The 26,989-nt window shown below is 43.1% G+C and overlaps 1 protein-coding gene across 3 annotated transcripts; it reads right to left on the bottom strand.

Annotated features, from left to right (window-relative positions):
* Nucleotides 1-25,730, bottom strand: LOC148024930 (uncharacterized). Of its 3 annotated transcripts, none has more exons than XM_087694612.1 (4): nt 24,639-25,730; nt 23,193-23,642; nt 22,790-22,976; nt 1-650 (listed from the first exon to the last, which is right to left on the bottom strand). In XM_087694612.1, exons 1-4 carry the CDS (start codon nt 24,958-24,960, stop codon nt 647-649), a joined length of 963 nt encoding a protein of 320 aa, XP_087550738.1. In that variant the 5' UTR covers nt 24,961-25,730; the 3' UTR covers nt 1-646. The 3 variants fall into 3 exon arrangements, with proteins under 3 accessions (XP_087550738.1, XP_087550736.1, XP_087550737.1); XM_087694610.1 differs by having other exon boundaries at nt 30-650; nt 23,193-23,690; nt 24,639-25,729; XM_087694611.1 differs by lacking the exon at nt 1-650 and having other exon boundaries at nt 22,786-22,976; nt 23,193-23,690.
* Between the last annotated feature and the right edge of the window lie 1,259 nt (nt 25,731-26,989).

Here is a 26,989-nt window from a genome sequence, read left to right as displayed (position 1 = left end):
ATCATACACCTCTTCTTAAAGAAGCATGTGGCATACACCCCTGAAACTTGGTGCCGTACTGGCACTAGAGCTTTAAAACTGTGCCAAGACATAGTACCCAATTGTTATGACAAGATTAGAGCAGAAAGGCTCTCTTCATTAAGAGTTGTAAAACTTGTCCCACCAAATATGTACCTCTATATAAAGGAGTAAAGCTGCTCAACAGAATTATGTCCATTACAAAAGTAGACTTATATCAGACTAGCGAACTTCCTACATGCACTAATGTTGTCCCACTTGGATGAAATGCTCACTGGTATCTTTCAAGGTAAGTTAAAGACGCAATGAGCAACAGTAGCATACCAGCTCAGCAGGCTTTCATGCACATGCTTGATTGCATGCAAGGGACTTGGAAAACAAGAGGTTTGAATACTGACAACCAACCTGCCATCCTTCAGCAAACATTACTTTTAATTCCTCTCTCACCCCCATAACAAGGGACAATTTCTTTACATTAGTACACTTCTCAAAACTGTTAAGACTCTTTCTACTATACATGATTCATGTCAACCGGGGTGCTTCCCAGATCAAAGCTCGGCCTTGATGGTTCATTTAGCAAGCTATCAAAATTTTGTTAGTTAGTTCTTCATCCAATTGCAAGCTTTTCCTACCTGCAAGAAATAACTGATCTTAAATAATGATAAACCAAACAGAACGATTTACATTTGCCCTCAAAGAGCATTTCCATAATCCTTGCTATAGAGAAAAATGGATAAAAGTGATCTATAGCATATACAACTACATCGTAAAGCATCCTAAAAATTGAAAGACTAAGCCAAATTCCCAAGTCTCCAATTGATAAGTCAAATATAGGCAAACTGCTAATAACTTGAAGCACATTGGTCAAAAGCAGTGTTTGATGTGTCCAATAATTCGTCCCATACTTCCTCTACTTACCTCTTACAATAGTTAATACAACTGAGACTAGCAAAAAAACAAGTAGATGAAAATAAGGAGTGAGCGAGGGGTTAGAGTGATATTTTCATGTTTTCTTGCTTGGCATCTGGCAACATGTACAAGTATCAATTCTTTTTAGGAACAGTTAGGTCAACTGGTAGTGGATTTTCTACTGTTTAAGGAAGAGGAATTGCCCTCTTGAGACTTGCTTCCCGTTCAATAGAGGACTGGCCGCTCCTGAACTTCCCTTTTTTAAGTAGAAGGGGAGGAAGAACTTTTTGTGTGTTCTGAGTCATGCAACCATACATAATAGAAGCTCGTAAAAGGTTGAACATTGGGAAAGGTAATGATTTGGAACATAGAATTGTTTTCTGCAGGAAGATTGTTTAAAAATAATGTAAATTGCACGGAAGTGTGATTGACCATTGAAGCGAGTTTTACTGCTCAGTAAAGGCATTCCTAGTCACAACAAGAGGGAAGGTAGGTACTAAAGGAGGATATCTCCGAGAGTAGGATACAGCTGGGTGGAGGTAACCCCAAAGAGTCCATCTTGCACGTGAGTTTGACCAGTCTAGGAGGCTCCACTAGGAAAATGAGGGCAACGAACAATAGGCATAGGTAATGCAATAATAAGTGTTGCAAGGTAGGTAGAGCTCTGCACATGGCCACATGATTGGCAGAGCTAGATTAGTGTTGGTTCAACATGAACATCATAGAAAGCTGAGTAGCAACTGGGTGGTAGAATAGGTGGTGATAGGTGTGGAGTAGTATATCATATACAATCATCTCTTGCCTGAACCTCCAAGTCAAACAAGGATTTCTGGAGGTCTGACAATGAGATTGTCTGTCAGTTTACGTGTCTTAGGCATTTCCAGTGGAGGTGGCACCAGTGCAATTCTGTTTTAGCGTGGTGGCCACACAAGTTTTAAGGCCCCTTTATCAAATCGGCCATACTTTGGCCTTTTGTGCAGGTTTTTGGCTCATTTGCACCCACACTAACGCCTAGAGCTGCGTGTTGGGGCTGACAGAGATCAGCCATTGTAGCATTCATTCCAAGTCAAATTGTTCCCTGATTCTGTATTCCTTCACTCTCTCTCTCACTTTGTGTTTGCTTTCCTTTTCACTGTACTCTCTCACATGGTATCATTGGCCTTGATGGGAACTTGAGCCTAGCAAAAGGAGCAGCAGTCCAACTTCTCTACCAGCTGGGCATATGCACAACTGTGCAGCCATTGCGTTTTCAGCATGACTGAGCAGGGCGGCCTGCTTTCTCTCTCTTCCTGGCTGCATTGGATCCAGGACAGTCATCTTTATGCTGCATTCTAATTTGAGGAGCCATCTTCGGTGCTGGGCAGCTGGAACAGCACCCAGGCGGCCTCCTTTATTGCTGGGCAGACTGTTTTGGTGCTCGAGCTGTGTGTTTCTTGCAGGGCAGCATACTTTCAGGCTCACTGATCATTTTCCAGCCTACAATAGGCTGTGTTTTCTGCTTACAGCCCCTGCACACACTGCATTCTCAGTCCAGCCTCCCTTCCCCGGCAGCATTTGGACCTCCTTGCCTCAGCTACTCTCTGCTGACATCATCTATTCTGCTACACATGAGACAAACAGACCCAAACAGACAAAAGACGTCATTTTTCAGGTTGCTTTCTCCATCAATTGCAGCATTTCATGTGTTTTTCAGTAAGTTTCTTGAAGGACATCTATGACAAACCATGACAATAGGTGGGATCATGTGGATCAGGACTACAAGGATCATCAAACTAACAACAAAGACCATGAAGATCAGCAAACTGACAACCAAGATCATGAAGATCAGCAATCACAAAGTCGTAACTGTGAGGATCTTCATTCAAACCGCCAAGATTGACACAGTGATCATGATGTGGATCAGCGAATGGACCACTATCTTATCTTTCTCTCCCTTCTCAATCTTTGAAGGCTAGGATTTCACGAGTCCCTATTCCCGGACCTTCCATGGATCCCCATGTTGGAGCAACCGCAACCTCCACCTCATGAACTTTATGGGATTGGCTGCATGCCAAAGACATTACCACTTTATTCTTGGACAGCAAAAACCCAATTGGCCCCAAAACTATCACCCTTTGCAGTATTTCTTTCATTTGTAAAATACACGCCTCATGACAAAGGACCAAATCAACAAGATGGAGGAGGTTCAGGATGAGCTTTGCATCCCTTCGAAAATCATGCCTTCATCAAAAGACCTAGTTGTGAAACTTTCCCTCACATCTCATGCAAGGGACACTCACTTGGGAGGAGCTATTCCCAATGGTGCTTCACCAAGATGTGCATCACGAGGAGGCAAAGTTTGGTGGAGCCAACGCACAAAGCCATGCCTTTGTGGTATCATCTTTAAATAAGGGACAAGCCAAGCAAAGGAAAGGGAAGAAGAAGTCCAAGAAACTTCAAACCTCTTCAGACTCTGATATTGATTCAGAGTAGAAGCACAAAGGATACCTTACATGTCCACATTGTGAGAAAACCTGGCACCTCCAAAAGAAGTGCTAGAAGATATACCCTCACTAAAATGTCCTCCCATGATCCTACACACGAGATACAATCAAAGCCACATTCACAAATATAAGGGACTGGACATCAAACTCACCTCCCAACCATAGAGCCAAAGGGGCTCAAGCTCAAGCCTAGGAGCTAGCAACACTCAAGTCCCAAAGGGTTGGCATCCCATATCACCAACCCACATCATCCCTATCTACAAATGTGACATTAAACTCACCTCCCAACCATAGAGCCAAAGGGGCTCAAGCTCAAGCCTAGGAGCTAGCAATACTCAGGTCCCAAAGGGTTGGCATCCCATATCACCAACCCACACCATCCCTATCTACAAATGTGTCAGCCTATGGACCAAGAGTCCAAGAGCGGTGATCACACAATGATGTGCACAACACAGCCTTGATTTCTATAAATAAAACTCAGCTACCCTACACCCGAAGTGTCTTTAGTGCATTCGCACTAAGTCACTTCTTGACCACTATGGCCAATGCTACTAGCACCAATCCAGAGTTTCAAAGATATAACACTTCCCCCTGATAAATGATCGTTGTCCTCAACAAAATCCTCTAGGACAAAGTGGAGAAAAATGACTCTTCAAAGATCATAACAACTCCCAAGTAGCCTCCACCTCCTGGCAATTTTTCCACTTGACCAAATACTCAAGATAAACAGCACATGGATGACTATCAACAATTCCTTCTCTTGGGTGGTGCAACGTGTTTGGGCATCCGTGAGCTTATGGCTCTCAAATGCAATGAGTGGGATGTCTTGATAAAGAGCAGCGCCCATAGCATAATCACTTGTATTAGTATGAACCTCAAAATGTTTATTCGAATCAATAAGCCACAGCATCAATGCAATGGTAACCAATCATTTTAATGTTTAAAAACGTTGATTAAGCTTTTTAATCCAAACAACTAGTGGACTAATATGCTTTTTCTTACTTCGGATACCCTAAAGCAAAATTGAAGGGTTTTAGCCATATAAGCATAGTCCTAAATAAACTCTTTTTTAAATCCAGTAAAGCCCAAAAAAGATTTTACTTGCCTTACAATCCCTGAAATAGGTCAATCAAGTACTACTCAAAACTTTTTCAGGATCAATCTAAATGCCATCAATCAAGATGGCATACCCAAGATACAATAGCTCTAATACAAAAAAATTCGCATTTGAATAGTTTTCAAACAATCACTCTCATCTTAAGAGATATAAGACGATACACAAATGGTTCGTATGCTACTCCAATGATTTACTATAAATAAATACATCGTCAAGGAAAATGACTATCTACTTTTTGAGATATAAACGAAACAAATCATTCATCATCTGCTAGAAAGTTGCAAGACCATTAGCTAATCCAAAAGACATCACCAAAATTTGATAGTCCATACCACATCCGAAATGCAGTTTCGAGACATCCTCTGAAGCTATCGATGTCTGATGGTAACCGATGAGCCTAAGACCTCAATCTTGGTGAAATATCGCACACTACAAAATCGATCTAAAGGTCATTCGTCTGAGGTAACGGATCTTGTTTGCTATGGTCACTTTATGAGACCTTTATAATCAACACAAAAGCATATCGTGCCATCCCTCTTCTTAGCAAGAATGGAGATTTACTCAGTTTAATAAAATTCTTACCTAGGTGGTAATTGTGGAGTTTCCTACCTATCATGTCATCCTCTTTCGAACTTAACCTATAAGGTTGCCCAAAGATGGAATGGCTACCAAGTAACGTCTCGATCCTATTGTCTAATGTACCACAAAATGATAGAAGCCAATCAGGTAATTCTAACCGAAAGACATTAGCATACTCCTATAGAATCAAATCCAAATATTTACTCGTGTTCAAGTAGCAATATCTGAATCAAAAAAATAACTACTGCATTCCAAAGGGGATATCATATATACATTAGTTTCTTTGATCTGAAAGGATAAACCAACCTCAATCGCATGATAACGACCATTAAGTTCAAAAGGCCCTACATGAGTTTTATAGTTAATATACAAAGGATAATATGTATCAAAAAACCATGGCATGCCAAAAATCAAATCAATGTGGTTAAGGCTCATCAATTAAAAATCCAAAAGCTCATAGGATTGCTAGATTGAGAGATCCAAGCTTGGCACCATCAAATCCCAACGATCAATAGTAGAGTCCTCTACATATCGAACACAATAAGCTCGGTCAACCGGTACCGTGTAGAGCTACATTTTTTGTACTAAGAAAAAATTGTGAGTAGAGTCATTATCAAACAAAACTGTAACTTCTTGGCTATTAACATGCCCAATGACCTTTAAAAGGTCATGCAGACCAAATATATTTTTATTTATTGAGCAACCATTGCAACTACTCATATTAATGAAACAATCTTCCGATTAGAATTCAAAAGAAATACCCGAAGTCTCTACAATATTTACAAGAGCCTTCTTCGCCTTCTTATTCCGTCTCTCTCTCTCTCTCCATGATAGCAATCGATATCTTCTCACAATCCCCACCTGGAGCTCAGCCGAGAGGAGATGAACCGCATCATCAGAATGGACATCATTCAGCTACACACAGCCAAGACATGGGTGACTCCTACAGAAGACCTAGGGACAAAGAAGGCTTTCTACTGGGAGAACTTCCTACACATATCTCCGGACAGCTTCATTACCCACCCAAGCTACATGGACACACACTTGTCCCATGGCGTCAGAAGTGCCATCGGATAGATCCATACATCTTCACACCAGCTACGAGTCGAGACAGGTAGATATAGGGCCCACCCCCTCCCCCTAGAAGATCAGATCTGCCAAATCTGCTAGCTCGAGCCGGAGACAGAAGAATAACTACATATGCAAGTGCCCAACGTACTACGAAATCCTGGGACGCTTCCACTGCCTGCTCAGAGAAAGATTAGGGCCACTCTCCAGAGTGATGGATTTCAAGGACCAAAGATGCCTTAGGCTCTTCTTGCTAGAAATACAGCGCCACAAAGACCTCCTCCGAACCTCGAAGCAAAGACAGAGAGCCACCCAACGCCTACTCACAGAATTCTACCAAAAGCCAACTACCAGCCCCATCCCTGAGCCCCCACCAACCCCACTGACCTCCCGGCCACTGGGAACCACCGTAGCCATAGCCACGGCAAGAAGCAAAGCCGGGCACCCACACCCAACCTGCCCCCGCCCCCGCCCCCGCCCCCACAGGAGGCACATGTCGAGGATACAAGGGATACTATGCTGCCATCAGAGGGCCCTGCGCCGCCGATTCAGCCTCTTGATGTTAGATAGAACCATGCAGGACATTTTAGGATGACCAAGCTCCATGAGCAGTTCCACACCATACTTGGAACACATATGAATTATACCCAGCCTATATACCATTTTGTACCTACTCAATTAGTTTATCATAGCATTAGATGGTAGCTTTACTGGGACCTGGAAAGTTTCCCCGACATTTTGTATGTAACGTTTTGGTCTCATAGGCCAACTTGGCCTTTCGTAGACGTTAATATAACACACACACACACACACACACACTCTCTCTCTCTCTCTCTCTCTCTCTCTCTCTCTCTCTCTCTCTCTCTCTCTCTCTCTCTCTCTCTCTCTCTCTCTCATATCAATCTTTCCTCTCTCGATATGAAAGTATTTCTGCTTTCATTATGAACACAATGATATTTAATGTTAAATTAACATTAATATTAATTATGACATTAATTTCAAATGTTAAGTTAATTGTCATAACAATAATTATTATGCCCCTATAGATCGAAGTTTCAGCTACTCATGACGAACTGCTATAGTCTCGAAGTGGTAGCTCCTCGGACGCTATCATCAGTACTATTGAGAATCCCTATGCATGTGTATCACCCAACACAAAAATTTGGGTACAAATACTGGACAAGAAACATACCTTGGCATACCCACCACCCGCAATACCTCCCTATACACATCTCTCCACCTACCAATGTCTCATACCGACCTAAATAAGATGGAGGTGGCACCACTGTATTTTTGTTTTAGCACAATGACCATACCAATTTTTAGGTGCCTTGAGTCCTAACCAAATCGGTCATATTTTGGGCCTTTTGTGCAAGTCGATCAATTTTTGGCTCTTTTGGCCATAAATAGCCAATCCACTCCATTGTTCAATCATTCCACCATTCTCATCTTTCAAACCAACCTCTGATGTCATCTTCTCCTCCTCCTACCTTTGTTTGGCATCCACACTAGCACCTGGAGCTACGTGTTAGGGCTAACAAAAATCAGCCATTGTATCATTCAGCCTCCATCAAATTGTTCCTTTATTCTCTACATATATACTCTCTCTTTTTTTTTCGTAAAAGGTAATTGTATTAATTACAAAAAAAATACAAGATTACTTGATTACAAGAAACATGATGACAATCCAAGCCATCATGTGAAGAGGTGCTAAGTACTACAAGTTACAATTTCATGGCAAGGTTGCGGAGGAAATTGCCATATACCAAGGACGGAAGTCCTCCGTAGAGAGCAAATCAGAACGATGGAGAAGGGCTAACTGCCAATACAAGAGGCCCTTAAGCCTCACAATATGCCGCTGAACATTATGGGCGGAGTCAAACAGAAAAGCATTCCGAATGGTCCAGTTATGCCAACAGCCCCAGTATCGAAGAAAGTGATACATGAGCTTCATATGTGGTTGTGCGGGAGTAGGGTATTTGGGCTGGCCCAAAACCCAATCAAAGGGGCGCAGTGTGATACCAACCACCCCTCGCCAAACGGCCGACAAAAATAACCAGATTTTCTTAGCGACGGGGCAAGAAATAAATCGGTGGCGGGCGAATTCCATAGTAGTGGTGCAAAAGAAACAGGTGCCATTGGAGATTCGTCGCTTGGAAAGAGCCAAAGCAAGCGGAAGACCCCCAATCATCACTCTCCAAAGAAAGACTTTGTATTTAAAGGGTGTCTTGTTGACCCAGCCCTCCATCACAGCTGTCCTCCACCATGACCGGGATTTACGCAATCCCCATAAAGCATTCACTTTAGTAACTAGCCATTGATTATCTTTAATCAGAAGATGATACACTTGGTTAGCAGAAGCTTTGCTCAAATGCAACCGGCCTTGTAGGTCCCAATCCTGCCAGGGATGATCCAAAGCAAGGGCAGGAAAGGGTTGTCTGCTCTGGAGCACCGTCAAAAGCTGTTCCCATAAAGGCCTATATCCATGAGGGATCCGGAAAAGCCTCCTAGCAGTACGAAACAATATAAGCACATTGGTACTGGCAAGGGTGGCATCCGCAACTGAAGACAAGCCCAAACGTGCCATCCGGTTGAATTGTGGTCTAAGCTCATGTTTACCTTCCCACGAAAGTAAACGCGAGACTGCCAGTAATTCCAATTGAAAGGAGTTAGTAGCCAAGCGATCCTCCGTTGGGTACCACTGAGCTTTTTGAAGGACGTGTTTCCAGGAACACACCAAATGAGTAAGAAGCAATGAAGAAGAACTGGAAAACCGCGAATCAACATTAAGAACGTGCCACCAAGAACTCCGGAGTTGGGTATTGCCATGCCGAAGCCCATGGCCCTCGAGGAAATAGCGGGCGATAGCAACCCACGGATGATGATCATCCGAGCATATGGCGCGGAAAAGGGACCAACGGAGTGCCTGCATGTGAGTTTGGGCATCCAAAATAGCTCCGCCACCCATGCATTTGGGGGTACACGCGTGCGACCACGAGATCCAGGAAATACCTGTATGCAATGAGTCCTTCCATAGCATGAAGCGAATAGACTGAGTGAGAGCATTCAGAGTCGTAGGAGTCCAGGGCAATAATGGCAAGAAATATGTGAGCATTGGCAACATAATTATCTGGGCTACTTTGAGGCGAACATGAAAAGGCCAGGCCTGAGACTTCCAATACATAAACTTGGCCACCATTTTCTGAGAAATCCACTGCAGAAGCTGCTTTGGGGGAACATCAACTCCCAAAGGGTATCCAAGATGCCTGACAATGGAACCTCGAGGAACAACCAGACCCTGCCAGTCCAAGGACTGCAAATCCGACTCCGTGCAGCTTAGAATGGCTGATTTGAGCGCATTGATACGAAGGCCTAACGCCTGACCAAAGAGACCCCAAACATCCAATGCTTTTCGAAGGTTATCCTTGTCCGCACGGAAAATCATAAAAGTATCATCCGCCACGGATTGGCTAATGAAGTGTTGTCCTGTAGGAAGCGACAGTCCGGCCAACTGGGAAGAGGCGGCCATATGCGATAACATGGAAAGAACTGGATGTGTCACAAGGGCAAAGAATAAAGGGCTCAAAGGGCACCCCTGTCTGACAGAACGGGCAAGGACAAATGGCTCAGTAACGCCTCCGTTCAGCATGACTCACAAAGACGCCGCAGCACTAATGGTGTAGATCAGACGAGACATCCGAGCACCAAAGCCCATAGCAGACATAAGGTCAGCAACGAAAGACCAGTCCAGATAGTCAAAAGCCTTTTCCAGGTCCAGTTGAATCAGTACCACCTCCTAATTAGAATGCCGGGCATAATCAATGGCCAATTGGGCATTCAAAACATTGTGTAGAATATTTCGGCCCTTAATGAAACCATACTGGAGAGGGTGCACAAGGGCAGGGAGATGCTTATGGAGCCGATTCGCCATTACTTTGGAAAAGATTTTGTACATTGAACCCATCAAAGAAATGGGGCGCCACTGTGTCAACTTAGATGGCGAAGGAACTTTTGGAAGCAGTTTAATAAGTCATTGTTTCCATGAGGGAGGCATGATCCCCGTTTCCCACACCTGCTGAAACAAAGCCTGCAATGGTTTCGCCAGTTGGGTAGCGAAAGCTTCAAAGAACTCATTGGTGAGACCATCCCAACCCGGACTTTTATCTTTGGGCAAGTGTAACAAGACATCCATAACCTCTGCTTCACCAATATCTGACTCCAGAGTAGCTTGCATATCCTGCGGAAGCTGATTGCGGACCAGGTCATAAAAAACCGAACGGGCCTGAGTAATTTGGGCTGAAGGTGGAGAAGCGGAACCGAGAAGGTCACGGAAATAATTCCTGCACATATGCACAATAGTCTGTGGATCTAGGATAAGGTGGCCTTGTGCATCCTCGAGTCTGGTCATATTCTCTCGAGCAGGAGAGGCATGGAGAGCTTGAAAGAACTTATGGGTCTGACATGCACTATCTTGCAAAGTCTCTGTCAGATGTTGCAATTTGGCCTACTAATACGATTTTAACTGGAATTCTTTAATAAGATCAGCCACCTGCATGGCCAGTGCAAGCAGAAAAGCATCATCCAGAGTGTCCACCAGCAGGGAGCGAACCAAAACCAGCAGGTCCTCCGCTGCCTGTCGACGGCGCCGACAAAGAGAGGCATGATAGATCCCATATTGCCGAGCAACCCGCTGCACATGAGAGCAATCTTTCAAATGACGCAGTGCCCTGAGAGGAAAAGTCCAAGAAGAATCTGTCAAGCAATTGCTGCATATAGCCCTGAAAAATTGTATGCTTTAAGTAGGACGAGTTGAAACGCAAAGGGAGTCTCTCCAGAAATTGCTTGAAAGGGGCAATGGGTTGTGCAAGCAACTCGAACTGCACAGGGAAATGGTCCGACAAGACATATTGCTGCAACACTTTTATTTCGAGCATCTCAGGCAGAAAATCATCATTCTGCATGATATATATACGGTCCAACCGCGACCATGTTGTGGCATACTGGGCCGAATGGAAAGTAAAGCCTGGAGAATACGGATGTAGCCAGGACCAAAGATCTTGCTTAAGAACAACAAGAGCCAACTCTTGCCACATACGACTTTCCGGCGCATCCATGACCGAGTGCTCCGATGTAGACTGGGAAGAATCAACACACATATTGAAATCCCCCATGAAGAAGCCCCGTCTGCCAAGTGACAAGGAAGTCTACAAAGTCTGCCAAAGCTCCCGGCGAGATAACGAATCATTCGGAGCATAGAGGCCAAGTAACCATAGGATTTCCCCTTCGAATAAGATTTCAACCACCAAAAAGCGGCCATGAACATCATTTTTAATAAGAACAGGCTGATATTTGGCATATACAATCATGAGCGCACCCGAATAATGCATGGCCTGTGTTCCTGCATAGAACAAACGAAAGCACAAACGAAAGCCATGGCAATCCACAACTTTACCGGCGTCACCGTGACTCTTGTGCTCAACAGCGCACAAGACATCCCACTGATTCTCATACAATGCAGTCCACATGGCATGTTGCTTGTGGCGAGAACAAATTCCTCGCACATTCCACGTGGCTATTTTCATGTGTATACAAAACACAATCAGGTACGAGGCACAGCTTGCCTCGATTTGACTTTGTCGGCGAGAATGTCCAGGACTCCCTCATCCAAGAAATCTGCCAACACCGCAAAAGAGTTCTGAGGACCAGATTTAGAAGTAGACGGCATATCTGCTTGCTTGGGGTTGGAACGTGGGTAACGACGGTCCCACGGAGTAATGACGTTGCCTCTGGTATCAAAAGCCAGCTGTGCAGGTGGACCCTTTAGACGATCCGAATACATTTTCCTGGCGGGCTGATGACGGGGAGCTGAAGAAACCATAGCAGGAGCAGAGCGCTCGAAAGACGTCATTTCCTTCCTGCGCATATATGTTCGCATGGAATCTTGTGAGGTAATTGGCACAGTACTCTCCATGCCAGCACCAATCCTATTGCCTTTTTTGGCACGTACTTCAACCCAATTAGTGGCACGGGAAACCAGACCCGAAACCGGTTGTTTACCTTTGGCCAGAACTTGGGGCGGGTGGATAGTATCCAGCGACGGAGCATCACACACCATATCTTCCATGGGCGGAGCAACATGAGCCGCATCTGAAACGTGTTGTTGCTCGGGGCATTCAGCCATAAAGTGCCCCAACTGTCCACAGGAAAAGCAATGGCCTGCAAAATTGCCCCATTTCAAACGAAAGTGTAACGGATGCATGCCAGAGCAGTTGAGGCCGTTTCCTTGCAGTATCCCATGATCAAAGCTCGAATATGACTATGCTTTCCTAACTGCCTAGGCAACACGTGTGAGGGGTTCTACACTACAAAGGGAATGAAACATAGTTCCTCTAGCAAAGAGGTGTCAATGACAAAGATGAGAGTTGCTCCAAATGAAGACAATTACATCCTGATAGAGGGGCAGCTGCAAATGAGGACACCAACTCTACAAGACAAAATACTTAAGATGACAATCTCCAATACACAAGCGAGGACTATTGAAGAAGATGTCCACTATGGCTGATCAAAAACGCAAGAATGCTAATGAAGATGGGACTCTGATAGGCAAACAATGATGGCTGAATATGTCACTGGCTGTAGCAGAGCACAATGCTGCGAAACGCAGCTGAAGAAAGGGTCAAGAAGATATCAGCTGCCTATAGATCACCTGCCCACCAAAACACAGCTGCAAGACTGAACACAATCGAAAACGAGGAAGTCACCACCATGTAGAGAGAGCTTCAAGCATGCAAAACGCAGATGAGCAGTGATGAATCAGGTCATGGACAGTAGGGTTGCCACCAGCACAGCAAAATGCAACGTGTTGCAGCAGTCACCAGCCAATGAACTCCACCAAGACAAGCCATGGCTGGCTGGGCAGCCTCTAGATGTGTTGCAGCAGTAGTAGATTAGGTCGCCAGCTCGAAAGATGCACAAGTAGCAGATGGAGACAAGAGAAGATAAGGTAATCTGAAAGCAGTGTGTGTGTGTGCGCAAGGATAGTGGGGAATGCGCAAACAGAATGAGGAATAAGAATGGGGGTGTCCTTATAAAGGAGATTTTTGGGCAATTGTCCTACCATGTAACACAAAGTCAAAAATACAAATAAAGCCTTTTGGGGGACTTCAATGAAGAGGCAAATTAGCCATTAATGCACCAGAAATTGTGCATCATGCATGCCATGATTTTGGTTGCTCAACAATAGGGCATGGGGCATCTTTTTGGGTTGGAATTTCCTAAGCCATTGCTCAAGGTAATTGTAGCCTGCATTGTGTGCAGGTGGAGATTCCAGCAACAGAGCACCATAAGGTAAAGTAGTAATACTCAGTCAATGACCTCCACAAGCCATATCAAGGAAAGACTACATAAGTGCAGATGGGTTAGGTAGAGGGGGTGAGTTAAAGTCATTGAAGTGGACTACATGAGGATAAGAAGTGGGGAAGCCGTGGGCTTGCAAGAATGTCGTGCACCAAAAACATACTCATATGGCGCAAAGCGTAGAAAGTGGTCTGTCCTCCCCCAGTTGAGGGCTCAAACTTCTCGCCAGATGGTTGCCTTAGCTGAAATTGAAACCAGCCTTTTGTAAATAAACAACAGCAGATGTATGTTTGGTCACTCTTAATTTTAAAATTTAACAAAATCAAAATGTCACAACACAAACACAGCTAGATTGCCCTGCATGATTGCATATTTCCATTAAGTACCCACACCAAATTGACCCAAAACGTTTGCATCCTCGTGGTATTCCTTTAACATATTCCAAAGAGAATCCAGAAATCAATTGACTTATTACACTCTTTAATCCCTATGAAGCATAAACACCACAAGGCAAAGGATCTCTAAGCAGGCCCTAGTGTGCCAAAAGAGTGCCAAGCAACTCTTTCCCTTGGAGCACAGAGATCTCAAGCTGCTATTTGCTACCCTAAATAGTCCAAAACAGAGAAATCACCAAAACTTCATTGCCAACAGCACAAACCTGCACTAAACAAGAGCAATTTCGGATCCCTCCACAACCACCCTCCAGCATGTACATAGATGTGCAAACCAGCACCCTATGGTTCAACTTGTAACATGCAAGTTCAAATCTCCCAACACATATCACACAACTGCATGAATGCAGCCAGCCTTCGACAGCAGCCATGATGGACTTTCCAGCCAAGCAATTATAGAAAACATCTAATTCTTATAGGCATCCACAATTGTTGACCAAAACAAAAAACAACCCAAAAATTTTCTAGAAAAGTAAAGTCTTAGCTCAAATCCGAACTTTAGTTTTCTAGAGCACATGTAACATGGCAGCATTTTCCTCGGAAAAACAAAAAAAAAGGCCGTAGAAAGAGTCAAAAAACCTTAGAAATATTATTAGACCATGGATACATAATTGACCAAAGTTTTGAATCCTTTAAACAGCCAACTATGACCATTATAAATTCCCAAAATGCGTTCGATCATGTAAATGTTCTAAAAACATTTCTAGCAAGGATTTGACTCTTTCTATCACCAAAAAGTGTTTGTTTTCTCAAGGAAGAACCTTGCAGAAGGAGAGTAGGGGGAAATAAAAAGAAACAAAAAGAGAAATGCAAGAAGAAAATAAAAAGGCAAGAGAGAAAAATAAGCATCATGAAGTGAAGGCCAGCTTGTCCTTGTTATGTTGACATTACAATTGTAGCATCACTGACATGGCATCGTATCAAGTCTGCTTAGGGAAGTACTTTCTTATTTTTTAGATTTATGAAATACATTTCTTAAATTTGTAAAAATAAAAAAGTTGCAATGCATTTTTGATGTGGCAGCTTTTTCCTCTTGAGATCAAACCTTTTTGGGCAATAGAAAGAGCTAGAAATGTTCTCAGACTGCAGGTGCATAATCGACCAAAGTTTTGGATCATTAAAATGACCATCAAAGGCATTTTAATTGTCTAAAACTTTGGTCAATCGTCTATCTATGGTCTAAGAACAATTGGCATCAATTGTTAGTTCGAAGACCAAGGATAAGACTCGAGAAGAAACTATATGCTCTTATCAAACCAAATGCTCACAATAGTTGCTAAGATTCCATGTGAAGACGAGTGGCCTCATCAAGTGCACAAACAACAAATGAATGTCCATCTCTTGAAGATGAATGAAAATGTACAATGAAGATGACAATGGCCTAACAAGTACAAGGAGTTCCTAGTAAGGTATGAAACGAGATACAATGTAGTATAGGGGACTGTGGGGAAGATGGCATATGCCAGCTATTGTAGATGGAACAAGGATGAAGGCTAAAAGCAAACTCGAGAGGTGGTAGTTGGGTCGCACAAGATCAAGGATGCTCAACAAGGTGGCCCAAGAACTATGGTGCAAAGTGTAGAGTCAAATGACACCACAAACAACAACGATGAGGTGTATCATCACTTGTAGCAATCCCAAATGTAAGCTACTAAGCAGCCAACTAGTGCTCGAGATAGAAGTACTTGCTTGTGAGAGAGAATCCATGTTTGAGGTAAAATCACTAGTGACTAGTAGACTAGCAGCACAAGCAACAAGGGTTACCTTTGGGCAACAGATGGTTGCATTTTGGGAGCTGGTGGTTGTGTTTTAGGTGCAAAGTGTAGAGTGTAGAGTCAAATAACAAGAAAATAAGCAACAATGGGGTGCATCATGAAGTGCATGTATCCCAAATCTAAGCAGCCAACCTAGTGCTTGAAATAAGAGTACCATGAGAGAGAATCTATGTTTGGACCACAACAATGAGGGAAAACCCATAGCAGCATGAGCAGCAAGGGCTACAATTTGGGCAACAAATGGTTACAATTTGGGAGCTAGCGGTTGTGTTTAGGCTGAAGGGGCAGCCCATCCAATAGAAACTGCATTTGAACAGCAAGCAAGGGCAGCAAAGCAATCACTTAAGTCTAGAGTAATCATGGCTGATGGAAAGGTCATGACAGCAACAAGACTGGCATGCGGGCTAGTTGCTGCAAAGTAAGGTAATGATGATCAAATCAATTTTCCTTCTCGGATAGGGCACTAGACCCAACAACTGGCACCCTTCGTGGTATTTCGTTAACTTGTATTATGTTGCTCTAAGTTGAAGTACACTAAGGTATGGATTGATCTTCTTCAATCTTCAATACGTTTGGCTGTCATAAATGACCAGCAGCACTAAGAATCAAATTGCTCCCTTGATTGGGCTGCAATTTGGGCACAAATTGGTCTTCAAGCTCTTGCACATGGGCCAAAACAAATGGAGATTGAGCTATCCTTCAAATCAGCTGCAATTTCTTCAATTACAGCTGCTAATCTGTTAGCAAATATATCAGTTCATGGCTGAGTCTATGCATGTCAATGGGCTAGGGCACCAAGATATTATCCTGATTATTTAGGCATTTTTCCTAGCATTTTATGATGGTCATTTTAGCATTTATTGCTGGCCGACCTGACATGACTTATGGCATTATTTTTGCCTATTTATTCAAGCTCCTCCTCCACATTCATCGTTATGATCATTCATCACCTGACTGGTTCTAGTGTAGGGAGAGGAGCAACTGCCAGTGCCTTCACAACCAGTGACTCACATCCATTCTCTGATGTCTCATATCTTGGTATATGGATTCCATTTCCAGAGTATCTCTTTGCTTCTGAATTCCTTGTGCAATGTTCTTTTCTTTTGCAGTCTCTCTCTCTTTTCTTTCTCTCTTGTGTACAACAGTCCATTACAGCAGTTTTCCACACACTTCCATCACTACATCCACTTCTGACATGGTATTAAACTGCACAATCATTGTTCTTGCTGCTGTTTTACGCTGTTTCAGATCTGAGTTTTGACTTTTTGTCTGCTGATTGGACCTGTTTTGACTATTGCAACTGATTTACAGCCTGGGTGACCATCTTCTGATCATTTTTGGCCCATCTCCTCAGCATTTTGTAGACTGCCATTTTTGTTTTCAGCTTTTTGGGCATATTTCAGGGCTGGGGACCTGTTATTGACCCTTCCAAATCTGCATTATGGTGTCTGCTGCTTGCATTTTATTGATCAGCACCTGCATTTTGGCTGTTTGCTCCTATGCAGAGCTGGGCGACAGTATTTTCAGGCTGGTTCTGGTTATTTTTGGTCCATCTTCTCATTTTAAGATACACTGCTCAGCTTTAGAGAGGGTTCATGTGCATTCACTTCTTGTGTTCTCATCACTACACTTTGGTTATTGTTGATATTTTCTCTATGCACCTTCTTTACTACTTGGAACTCATGCAATCCTTGTGAATCTGTATTTTTTGCATATTTTTCTCTCTAAAGATCCCTTAGCTTTCATCTTCTATGCACCTCCCTCATGATGGCTCCTCCGATATCTCCTCTTAATGGTCAGCAAGCAACTATTCTTTACTCAACTACAAGTGTTACGTTGGAGACTTGCCGTGTTCAACTTCAAGTTCCTATGAGGATGCTATCTCTTGGTGCTTCAAATGTTCCGATTTCAGAGATGGGTGCCATACGACAGAAGAAGTTGTCTTTGTGCTATTATTGTAGCAAGAAGGGACACCTCCGAAAGGACTATAGGACATTAGCAGCTTTACAACAAGAGCAGGCATGGTTTGTGACGCAAGGTAATGACTCTCTCAGCGAGTCTTCCTCTTCTCCAGGTCCAAGTTTAGTCTCCATCTATGTGGCCCCGGCAATGGCTGCAGGGGCCTCCCTTCCAAGTTGCTAGTATAGGCGATTGGGTCATTCCTCACAACACTCCAATGCCAAAGAGGGAGTGTGAGAGGGTGGTGAGATGGGATAGGTGAACCTCATCTATACATGTATACAGGTGCACAAGTTTCAGTGAGGGGTTTCCCTAATGCACCGATCAAAGTCTAGCAGGGTTAAATCCTGGAGCTAGGATTGGCATCTAGGTTCATGATGAGATGGTTATTTGATAGTCACAAATGTTCAGAGGCATTTTTGAAAGGCTCGTCTTGTATGCTACTACAAGACATTGTTGACAGATATTGAGAGCTGCTATGACTCTTCTCTATTTTCAGGAGCTGATACGATCGACATTGACATCATGTTCTCTCCGAGGCACCTTGGCAGTGGCTTGCTCACCCACTCCTTGGGTATCCATGGTTCTACTTTGGTGGTCCTTGTTCTATGTACTATGATGGGACATTATCATTGTATATTGTATTGTATCAGATCACCCATGATCTGAGAGAGGGTGTTAGTAGATATGTCAGTTCATGGCTGAGTCTGTGCATGTCAATGGGCTAGGGCACTAGGATATTATCCTAATTATTTAGGCATTTTTTCTAGCATTTTATGATGGTCATTTTAGCATTTATTGCTGGTTGACCAGCTTTAAATGTTGGCCGACCTGACATGATTTATGGCATTATTTTTGCCTATTTATTCAAGCTTCTCCTCCACATTCATCATTATGATCATTCATCGCCTAACTGGTTCTGGTGGAGAAAGAGGAGCAAGTGCCAATGCCGTCACAACCGGTGACTCACATTGGTTCTGTATTGTCTCATATCTTGGTATTTGGATTCCATTTCTCGAGTATCTCTTTGCTTCCAAGTTTGTTGTGTAGAGTTATTTTCTTTTGCAATGTTTCTCTCTCTTGTGTACAAAAGTCTATTACAACAGTTTTCCACACGCTTCCATCATTGCATCCACTTCTAACAAATCCATTGCCCAAGTCTTCAATTAATGTTCTGGGCCCCAAGGTGGCTGAATAAACCCTAAATTATGTTGTAGATTAGGGTTTGATCGTTGACAGCAGTAGACCATTGCTGCCCTTCACCAAAGGCTGGAATATGCTGAGAGTTGTTCAAGGAATGCCAAAGAATGATAGAGGAAAATAAAGAGAGAGAAATTTCAGAACTCTAGCATTGGAAGTGACCCAAATCCACTGCCATCATCCATAGGATAGCCACAAATGTTGTCGCTTGCAGCTTGGAAGACCCAAAATGCTGTCGCCTACAATTGGAGATGTCGAAAATGCCATCATCTGCACCTAGGGGGCCTCTTGGCAGCTGTCACCTACTTCCTAGCCGATCTTCGCAGGAATCCCTTCCTTGATCAGGCAACAATAGCAACCGCCACCTCTTCTTCCTCCCTCAGCCTTTGAATAGTTGCCCCCAAACTCAACCAATCCCAAACAACCTTCTCTCAGATTGCATGGGCAAGTTTGCCAAGTGAACCTTCCAAAAGCGATTTTCAGCATTACTAATTCTTAGAAATGAATTAATTAAATCTCTCAAAAATAATTGATTATCCATTTGATCTTCCCCATTAATTGGCCAGTGTCCATCCACATTTAATGTGCTAACCCCTTAGGGACTTAAAGTTGTTTCCGACTTTAATTGGCCTTAGACTAGCATTTATTAATTAACTAATGCCTAACCCTAATGTCACCACAAGACATTGTAAAGGACATTCAATGCCCTAGGCTCAATTTGACACTAAGTACCCACAAGTATTGTTCATCACTAGACATTTAATGCCCTAGGCTCAAAATTGACACCAAGCACCCACATGTACTTGTTCAACATACCGTAATACAACTTTCACCATTGACACCTATTGCATTTCATAGGTTTTAGACTATAACTATGCCCAAAAATAACTCCCACTTCACATGTGCACAACTTAATGGTACCAAAGCTAAGCATTGAAAATGCACATTCTTGTGATAGATGAATAATGTGTGGATCACCCCATGTGAAAACTGGCTCCCCTTGGGCCCCTTTGTTAGAGCTTGGGCGATGGGTGTATAACTACCCATGTGAGTTTTTTTAAGTTGATTAAATTTAATTGTTTTAGAGGCTACCCTCCAAGAAATAAATTTGGTCATAGAGTTGAATTGACATTGTTTGTCCCCCTAATTTATCCATCCTTCCTATCAGAACTGGGTGCAACAATGGAAGTGTGGGAATTTGCTATAATAGACTCTGTAACACAAGAAAGAAGAAAGCCTACAAAAGAAAAGAAGAACAAAAGAACACTGCAAAGGGAGATCTCAAAAATATGGTCAAAAAATGGAATCCATATACCAAGACATGAGACACTCATGTACAGCAATGAATCACTAGCTACGTCAGTATTGGGACCGGCTCCCTCTCTCCAACCACACCTACTCTAGAAGTCTACAAGTGATGAATGAATGAGGAGGAGAACCACTGAGCTAGCTATGGAGAGAACCTCATTCAATGTTGATCATACCAACTCCAAAAAACAAAAAAGAATCATAGCAACTCTCTATGTCTGTCAAACAACGCCTTGCAATAGCATACATGACCATCTTGTCAACAATGCCTCTAAGCATACATGATTGTGGATTCCTTGCCTATTGCCAAAACACCGAAATGTCCCCTCATGTGAACTCAACCCAATCCCACTCTTTGTCAAGAATTAGCCCCTCATGAATCTAGATGTTAATCGCCAACTCCAAGATTTTGAACCTACCAAAATTCAATTGATGTGGAAGAGACTGCAAAAGAAAAGAAGAACAGAAGAACATTGCAAAAAGGGAGAACTTGGAAATATGCTCGGGGAAACTGAATCCATATACCAAGACACGAGACAATCGTGTACAACAATGAGTCACCGGCTATGTGAGCACGGGCACCAGCTCCCTCTCCCCAACAAGACCTGCTCTGAAAGTTTGCAAGTGATGAATGAATGAGGAGGAGGGGGGAACCACTGAATAAATAGGTAAATATGCCAATATCTGGGTCAGTCAGCCAGCAAATAAAATAATAATAAAAGCTTGTCAGCCATAAAATAATGACTAACTCCTCAAAAACAAGTGCCAAAAAACTGCACATAATAAACTCCCGTGTCCAGCCCATTAAAGCACACCCAGACTCACTCATGATCTGACTTGTCTACTAACACCTTCATAGAAGGCCCAACCTTCCTCATAGACTCCCTAAGAAGCCCTCTACATGGCAACCAGCCAGGTCCTCCTAGAATTTAAGCTCCCTATCTTGACAATACTTTTCTACAACACTTCTCTTTACAAGATCTCTCTTGGTTTCCTTGGAGCCTATCATAGAGAAGAAGTACCACAAGGGCTAATGTGCCTTTAGCTAGTACCTACATTAGTGGCCAAGCCTCTACACATTCCCACTGTGCCAAAATTGCATGTACATTAATTGTGTTAAACGAACCTCCAAATAAATGTGTCAATGACCAAGAAAACAAGTACCAAGGACCCATTCCAGTCAAGAAACACATTCAAGTAAGTTCTGATGCTGTTCCATAGGTCCACTGTAGCCAAGAACTCAAGAATTACCTTTAGAATGGCTTTTCTCGGCTTCCTTCCAGCCCAAGATGGCCATCCTTACTTGCATGCAGCCTAATTGGGAAAGAAAGATATGAAAATGGCACAGCTATTCAATTACATTTTGAACATGACAAATCCACACTTCTTACATGATTTAAATATTAAATGGCCTGCATCCCTGCCCAAAGTTTTAATTTGGCTGCCCAAAGTTTAAAAGTTAATGGATTACCCAAACAGTGTTACAGATTTAGTCATCCCCTGGACAGGCACAGGTATAGTACAGTCACTCTAGGGCAGATTTATGCATTTCTGGATCAGGTCAGACAGATTCATGCAGTCACCAGCTGTTCACAGCAGTTCTGGGGCAGTCCACACAGTAGGGCAGGTGCCATGTGGCGCACAGGCACCAGTTGCAGCTTTTATTATTTTTTAAGAGCAATCGGACCAGCCTGCAGCCTGTCGGCCAGTTTCAAGCTGACCGACCTGATTATTTTGTTCTTTATTTGGCTGCCCATTTATTCAGCCCAGGCCATGGTCACATGTCCACCAATGAAAGAACAAAATACAGGTCAGTTAGCACTAGCCACACTAGCACATACAATCTGTAAGAAAGATTGGGCATCTGCTTCTCAAGGAATAAAAAATTACCACCAATATGCCTTGGCAGTACCATAACTGAGTGTAGAAGATGAAACGATCCAAAGAACAGAAGGTATCTACCAAAAAAACATTCATGCTAACCCACTGTTTCAATGTCTAATGCAGAGGCATTGCAGCCCTGTCATAACCATGCATTTACCAAACAGTCCGCAGCAAGCAGGTGTGCTTGCAAGAGAAGCGAAGAGGAAGCAATTGTGTTATGTTCAATGGCCACCCACTGCAGTGCGCCCAAGGGCAAAGGAGTAAATCATCACCCTATGCCATGCATTCTCCCATATGCTAGTAGACCTTTTTCCAGCTTTCGCTAATTAAGTCCCCCTCCCTTGAAACAAAAGGTTGAAGATGTTATACACCTCATGTGGAAGACAAACACTATGTTGGTAACAACTCCTCCACTCAAGCTCTGCATCACAATCTAACTATAGTACTTACATTGGCAAAGTAGAAAGGATATGGCAAGTCAAACTGCAAGTTTAGCAGAAACCACATTGCTGGCTGCCATGTTTAAGACAGCCTTCCCAAATGTGGCTAAAAGATTAAGCTAATACAGCCAACAGGAATAGAGATAAAAAAGCTTTAAAATTCTAAGACAAAATAGCATCAAGCCTCTGAAACCTAACAAGTATTTGCAAAGTTTTTATTTAATAGTTTGAAAAAACTTACTGAGCCATGCTGTAGTTCTCCGCATTAGGAAGCAGGCTTAATGACTGTCCACTTCCATTGACTGTGAACATTTGCCCTTGAGATTCTTGAGATGCTGAAGATATCACTGCATCAGTCTTGTTATCCTGCATATGTACAGGAACGTCCCATGGTTTCTGATCCACTAGAAAATTACCTTCTGAAACATCTGTCAGAAGAGGAAATTAGATGAGCTTCACTCCCAGAATAAAGCTTTGAAAAAGTCCTTCACTCTTACTATTTACAGAGCCAAAACTGTATCCCACCTAATTGCGTCAAGCTCAAAGAGAGTTTTTTTTTTTTTTAAAGGTCGATAGTAAAGCCAGGTACAAGCAAAATACTGAAAAAAAATTACACTGTCAAGTCAAAGAGGATTCGAACTCACTGTATCCCTGGCTATTGAGGGCAGAATTATCCAATTGCAAATGCATCTGTGATGCTTGTAAGAACCCCCTTGGTGCCCCAAACTGATGATATTCTGAAAAACTCCCAGCTTGAAAATTTGTGTCAGTGTGAGCACCTCCCAAAGTCTCATTTGACAAATCTCTTTCTGTCTTAGTCTTTTTCTCTTCTGGTGAGTCAACATCAGTATCCAGCTCAGATTCACCATTATTGGAGCCTCCAACCTGCTGCTTTCTCTTAGTTCTGGCTCTTCGATTTTGGAACCAATTATAAACATTAGTCTCTGAGATCTGGCCATGTTGACTAAGCTCCATAGTGATCTCTTTTATCCTCTGCTTACTGGGGGTGCCATTGCCCTGTTCAAAGAGTTTTTCAAGAATCTGAAGTTGTGTTTGGCTTGGTGTCCATCTCTGCCTGGATGTCAGCTTATGCCCTGAATGAAGAGCAGTATCAAAAGGAATCGACTGGCCTAGCCGCAACCCTGCAAATAAGAACCCTAATTCACTACCTGTTTCAACCTACTTTAACTACAAGATCATTTGAGTTTCTATCAAGTGCTTAGTGACTTGATTCATAGCTGTGCATTGAAACTTTGGTAGAGGGGAAAAAATGAAGCAGAAAACAGACTAGAATGGGCAAATCTTAGAAAATACTGACTGCATTGTTCAATAAGAAAATCCAACAATAAGATCTCAGTTGACCACTAGTAGAGTCTCAGAGCTAAGCCCAGGTGCACTCCAAACTGGAGACATTGGCAATTGCCTGTACTAACTGGCTAAACTAGCTGCCGGCCAAAGTCACTATTGCACCATCACAGGAACACAATGTTCATTAGTATGTTCAGTGACCTAATGATTAACAGCAGCAGCTCAAAAATCGGTTTCCACAGGTCACATTAGGGACACCAAAGTTGACAAACAGCTGCAGCTACTATAGCAGTATCAACATTTAAATTCTCATGCACCCCTACTAGGAGGCTACAAATAACAATAATGCACATCGCTAGAATCGTATGACACTTGTACAGATTGATAGCTGAAAGAGAAACCGTGCCTTCTATATTTTACACCTACACCAGCCATGTACTTCCATGCAAGTTCCCAAAAAATTAAGGGTTGCATGGCATAATACAAATGCTGCACTACAGAAATTGGTCCTCGGTCCTCACATATATTTTTTTTCTCTTCCACATTCTTGGAATGAAATGTTTACTAAAATCTCATAGCCCATACTGAAATTCCTGGCAAATGCTTAATACACGGGGCCTTTATGCTGTCAAGGCTGGCAAGCTAATAAAATTGGTAAAATCATGAAATTGCATTCCAAAGATCTGCTATGCAACCTGATTTTTTCAAGGGTGACAAAAAAGTACAGCATAGGATAAGCATTCTTACAGATATTATGTTGTACCTTGTGTAATGCTAAGTACCTTGCATGGTGCTCTGTTGAGCCATGATAGCCTTGTGCATCTCTACTAACTGCTGGCAGATGGTTGCATACACAGAGATCTGACGGCGGAGAGTCTCCAGCTGTTCATCGGTCATCACCTGCCCAGGAGGGAGGGAATAGATGGGCAGAAAGGCCGGTGAAGCTACTAGTGGAACATCCAATGAGGTTGATGAGGGTGCCATGGTCATAGCGGCAGGGAGAGACGAAGCTCCTCTGACACCGTTCGCATCCGTGGACAGCAAAGCCGTAGCCTCCTGTGACATTCCTTTGCTTATTTGACTCCCTCTGGTTCCCACCTCCATGGCAAAGGGATTACATTGGCCTAGCACATTGTTTCATTGAGAAGCTTCTTGAAAGCAGTTACCAGAACAAGTACCTCTGACAACAAGAGACTGAGACTGCAGGGGACCTGACAGCCGAAATAAGATGATCCAAAATGCGTAATCTTTGAAAAAGCTGCACGTTCGATGACCGGATGGAAGCTTATTGTCAAAACGCGTAAAGATCCAAAATGACTCGTGGGAGAACACGACAACCCAAATGCGCTCCTGTGGAGGAAAGCTACACGATCCAAGGGGGCGGAGGGTCTCTGTTTCTCTGTAGCTTTATACCTCTCCGTTCCTGTAGCTAGAAAGAGAAAGAGGCGTGCGACGGCGGGCAAGCGGGTGGTTAAATGGAAGTGACAGATTCTGGGTTGGTGGGAAATGGGGGTCAGAGACATAGAGAGAGAGAGAGAGAGAGAGAGAGAGAGAGACTAAGATCTTAGAGGCACTGCAGGGGACTGAATGGGAAAGGGCTTGTGAACAGGGGAGAGGGGAGGAGGTGCAGGGGGCTTTCTGTGAGAACTGAGGGAAAAAACAGAGGGTGCGCCGTTTACAAAGGGAGGATTGGCAAAATGGATAGAGAGAAAAGCGCCCAAGTACAGTAAGTGACAAGCACAGAGAGCGAGAGAGAGAGAGTTGCAAAACAGGTTACAGGCAGTCACATAGCCTATCTCATCAAGCAAGAATCACGAAGCCCATATCGGTCCGAGACTGAGCCAGGAGCCTAGTTCTCTGAGGGAGAGGGACCGAGTGTCTTTGTGTGTGTGGGTGTTTGTGCGCCGGGGCGGGGGGGGGGGGGGTTGGGGGGACCGGGGCGGAACGTGGAAAGTGCGGGCTGATTAGATTCGATTGAGATTAGCATTAAGCTGGCTCATTACACAAATGATGAAGCCATTGTCATCACTGCCCAAATAGAAAGGGAATCTTAAGACTCATAATTTACTAACACCTAGAAACACACCATCATTGCAGCACACATGCATGATGCGCCCCCGTTTGACCACTCGGAGAGAGGAAGTATAGCACATGTGCACATGGGCCGATGAGCATAACTTTATAGTCAAGGTCACCCGTTCACCATCTACAACTTTTAGCCAGCATCGACACATGGGTAGGACACTATAGGCCAAGACACTGTACCTTGGTGGCACTAGCTTCCCAACGGGAGAATGTTGTATGTTTTGTGATTGATTTCACAACTATTGTGTCGAGTGATCAAGCAAGGCAATGTTATCCCTCGTGGGACTGACATCGCAGTTATTGTGTTGAGTGATCAAAGTGAAATAAAGCAAGGCAATGTAGTGCATAAGCTAGAAGAACAGTTGTTATATGCACTTCATTATACTTTGACCCTAGAATTGCTTCCTCTTCTCTAAGAAATTGCTGAAAACTAAAAATGAAACAAATAAACAACCCCCAGTAAAGGCACAAATAACAAGTTTACATTGTCTCAATGTTTGACCCATCTAATACAACTTTATCCATTCTAGTTCAATAAGGAATAGTCACAAAACCACTTGTGATTACATGTTTCGCCTCTATTGTAGGTTGTAAAGTCCTCTTTTAATCTGTTATAAGAGGTGTCGATGGCTTGTACTACCAAAAGGTTCTTTAGAACAAACCAAAAAAGAGAGCGGTTCTCATAAGCTAGCTAACTTAAGTAAATCAACCCATCAATGCATAGTTTTGGATACATGCTAATTAGCATTCCTTGCTAGACAGCACCTTATTGTTGCTTCTAGAGTGTTTGAGTGTAAGAGAAGTAAGGCAATAGAGCAAAAGAGGTAAAAGCTAGCAAGGCGATTATTGCAGTTGTATATATCTTAACTCCTTCCTTCAAGGTCCTTTTCCTTAATGAGGAAATTGTGCACATCTACATGTTGGATTAATCGCCCTTGTGCGTAGAAAGAAGGGAGTTGTGATATAGTTTACAAGCTAATACAAGAGACCACCAGAGTAACAAATAGCGATTACCTAAAATCAAAAACACCCAATGAACAAAAGTAAA

This window comes from Lygodium microphyllum, chromosome 15, assembly GCF_053477565.2.
Source record: "Lygodium microphyllum isolate KBCC chromosome 15, Lygodium_microphyllum_v1.1.10, whole genome shotgun sequence".
In the NCBI taxonomy this organism is placed as follows: domain Eukaryota; kingdom Viridiplantae; phylum Streptophyta; class Polypodiopsida; order Schizaeales; family Lygodiaceae; genus Lygodium; species Lygodium microphyllum.
This window is presented reverse-complemented; position numbering and strand designations above follow the sequence as displayed.

What these genes read in the sequence shown, in the direction of transcription:
- LOC148024930 (XM_087694611.1), bottom strand. Translation starts at nt 24,960, where the DNA reads ATGGAGGTGGGAACCAGAGGGAGTCAAATAAGCAAAGGAATGTCACAG. An exon ending in TCAACAGAGCACCATGCAAG is followed by an intron (nt 23,691 to 24,638) that starts GTACTTAGCATT and finishes TCTTATTTGCAG; the next exon opens with GGTTGCGGCTAGGCCAGTCG. An exon ending in CCTCAATAGCCAGGGATACA is followed by an intron (nt 22,977 to 23,192) that starts GTGAGTTCGAAT and finishes CTCTTCTGACAG; the next exon opens with ATGTTTCAGAAGGTAATTTT.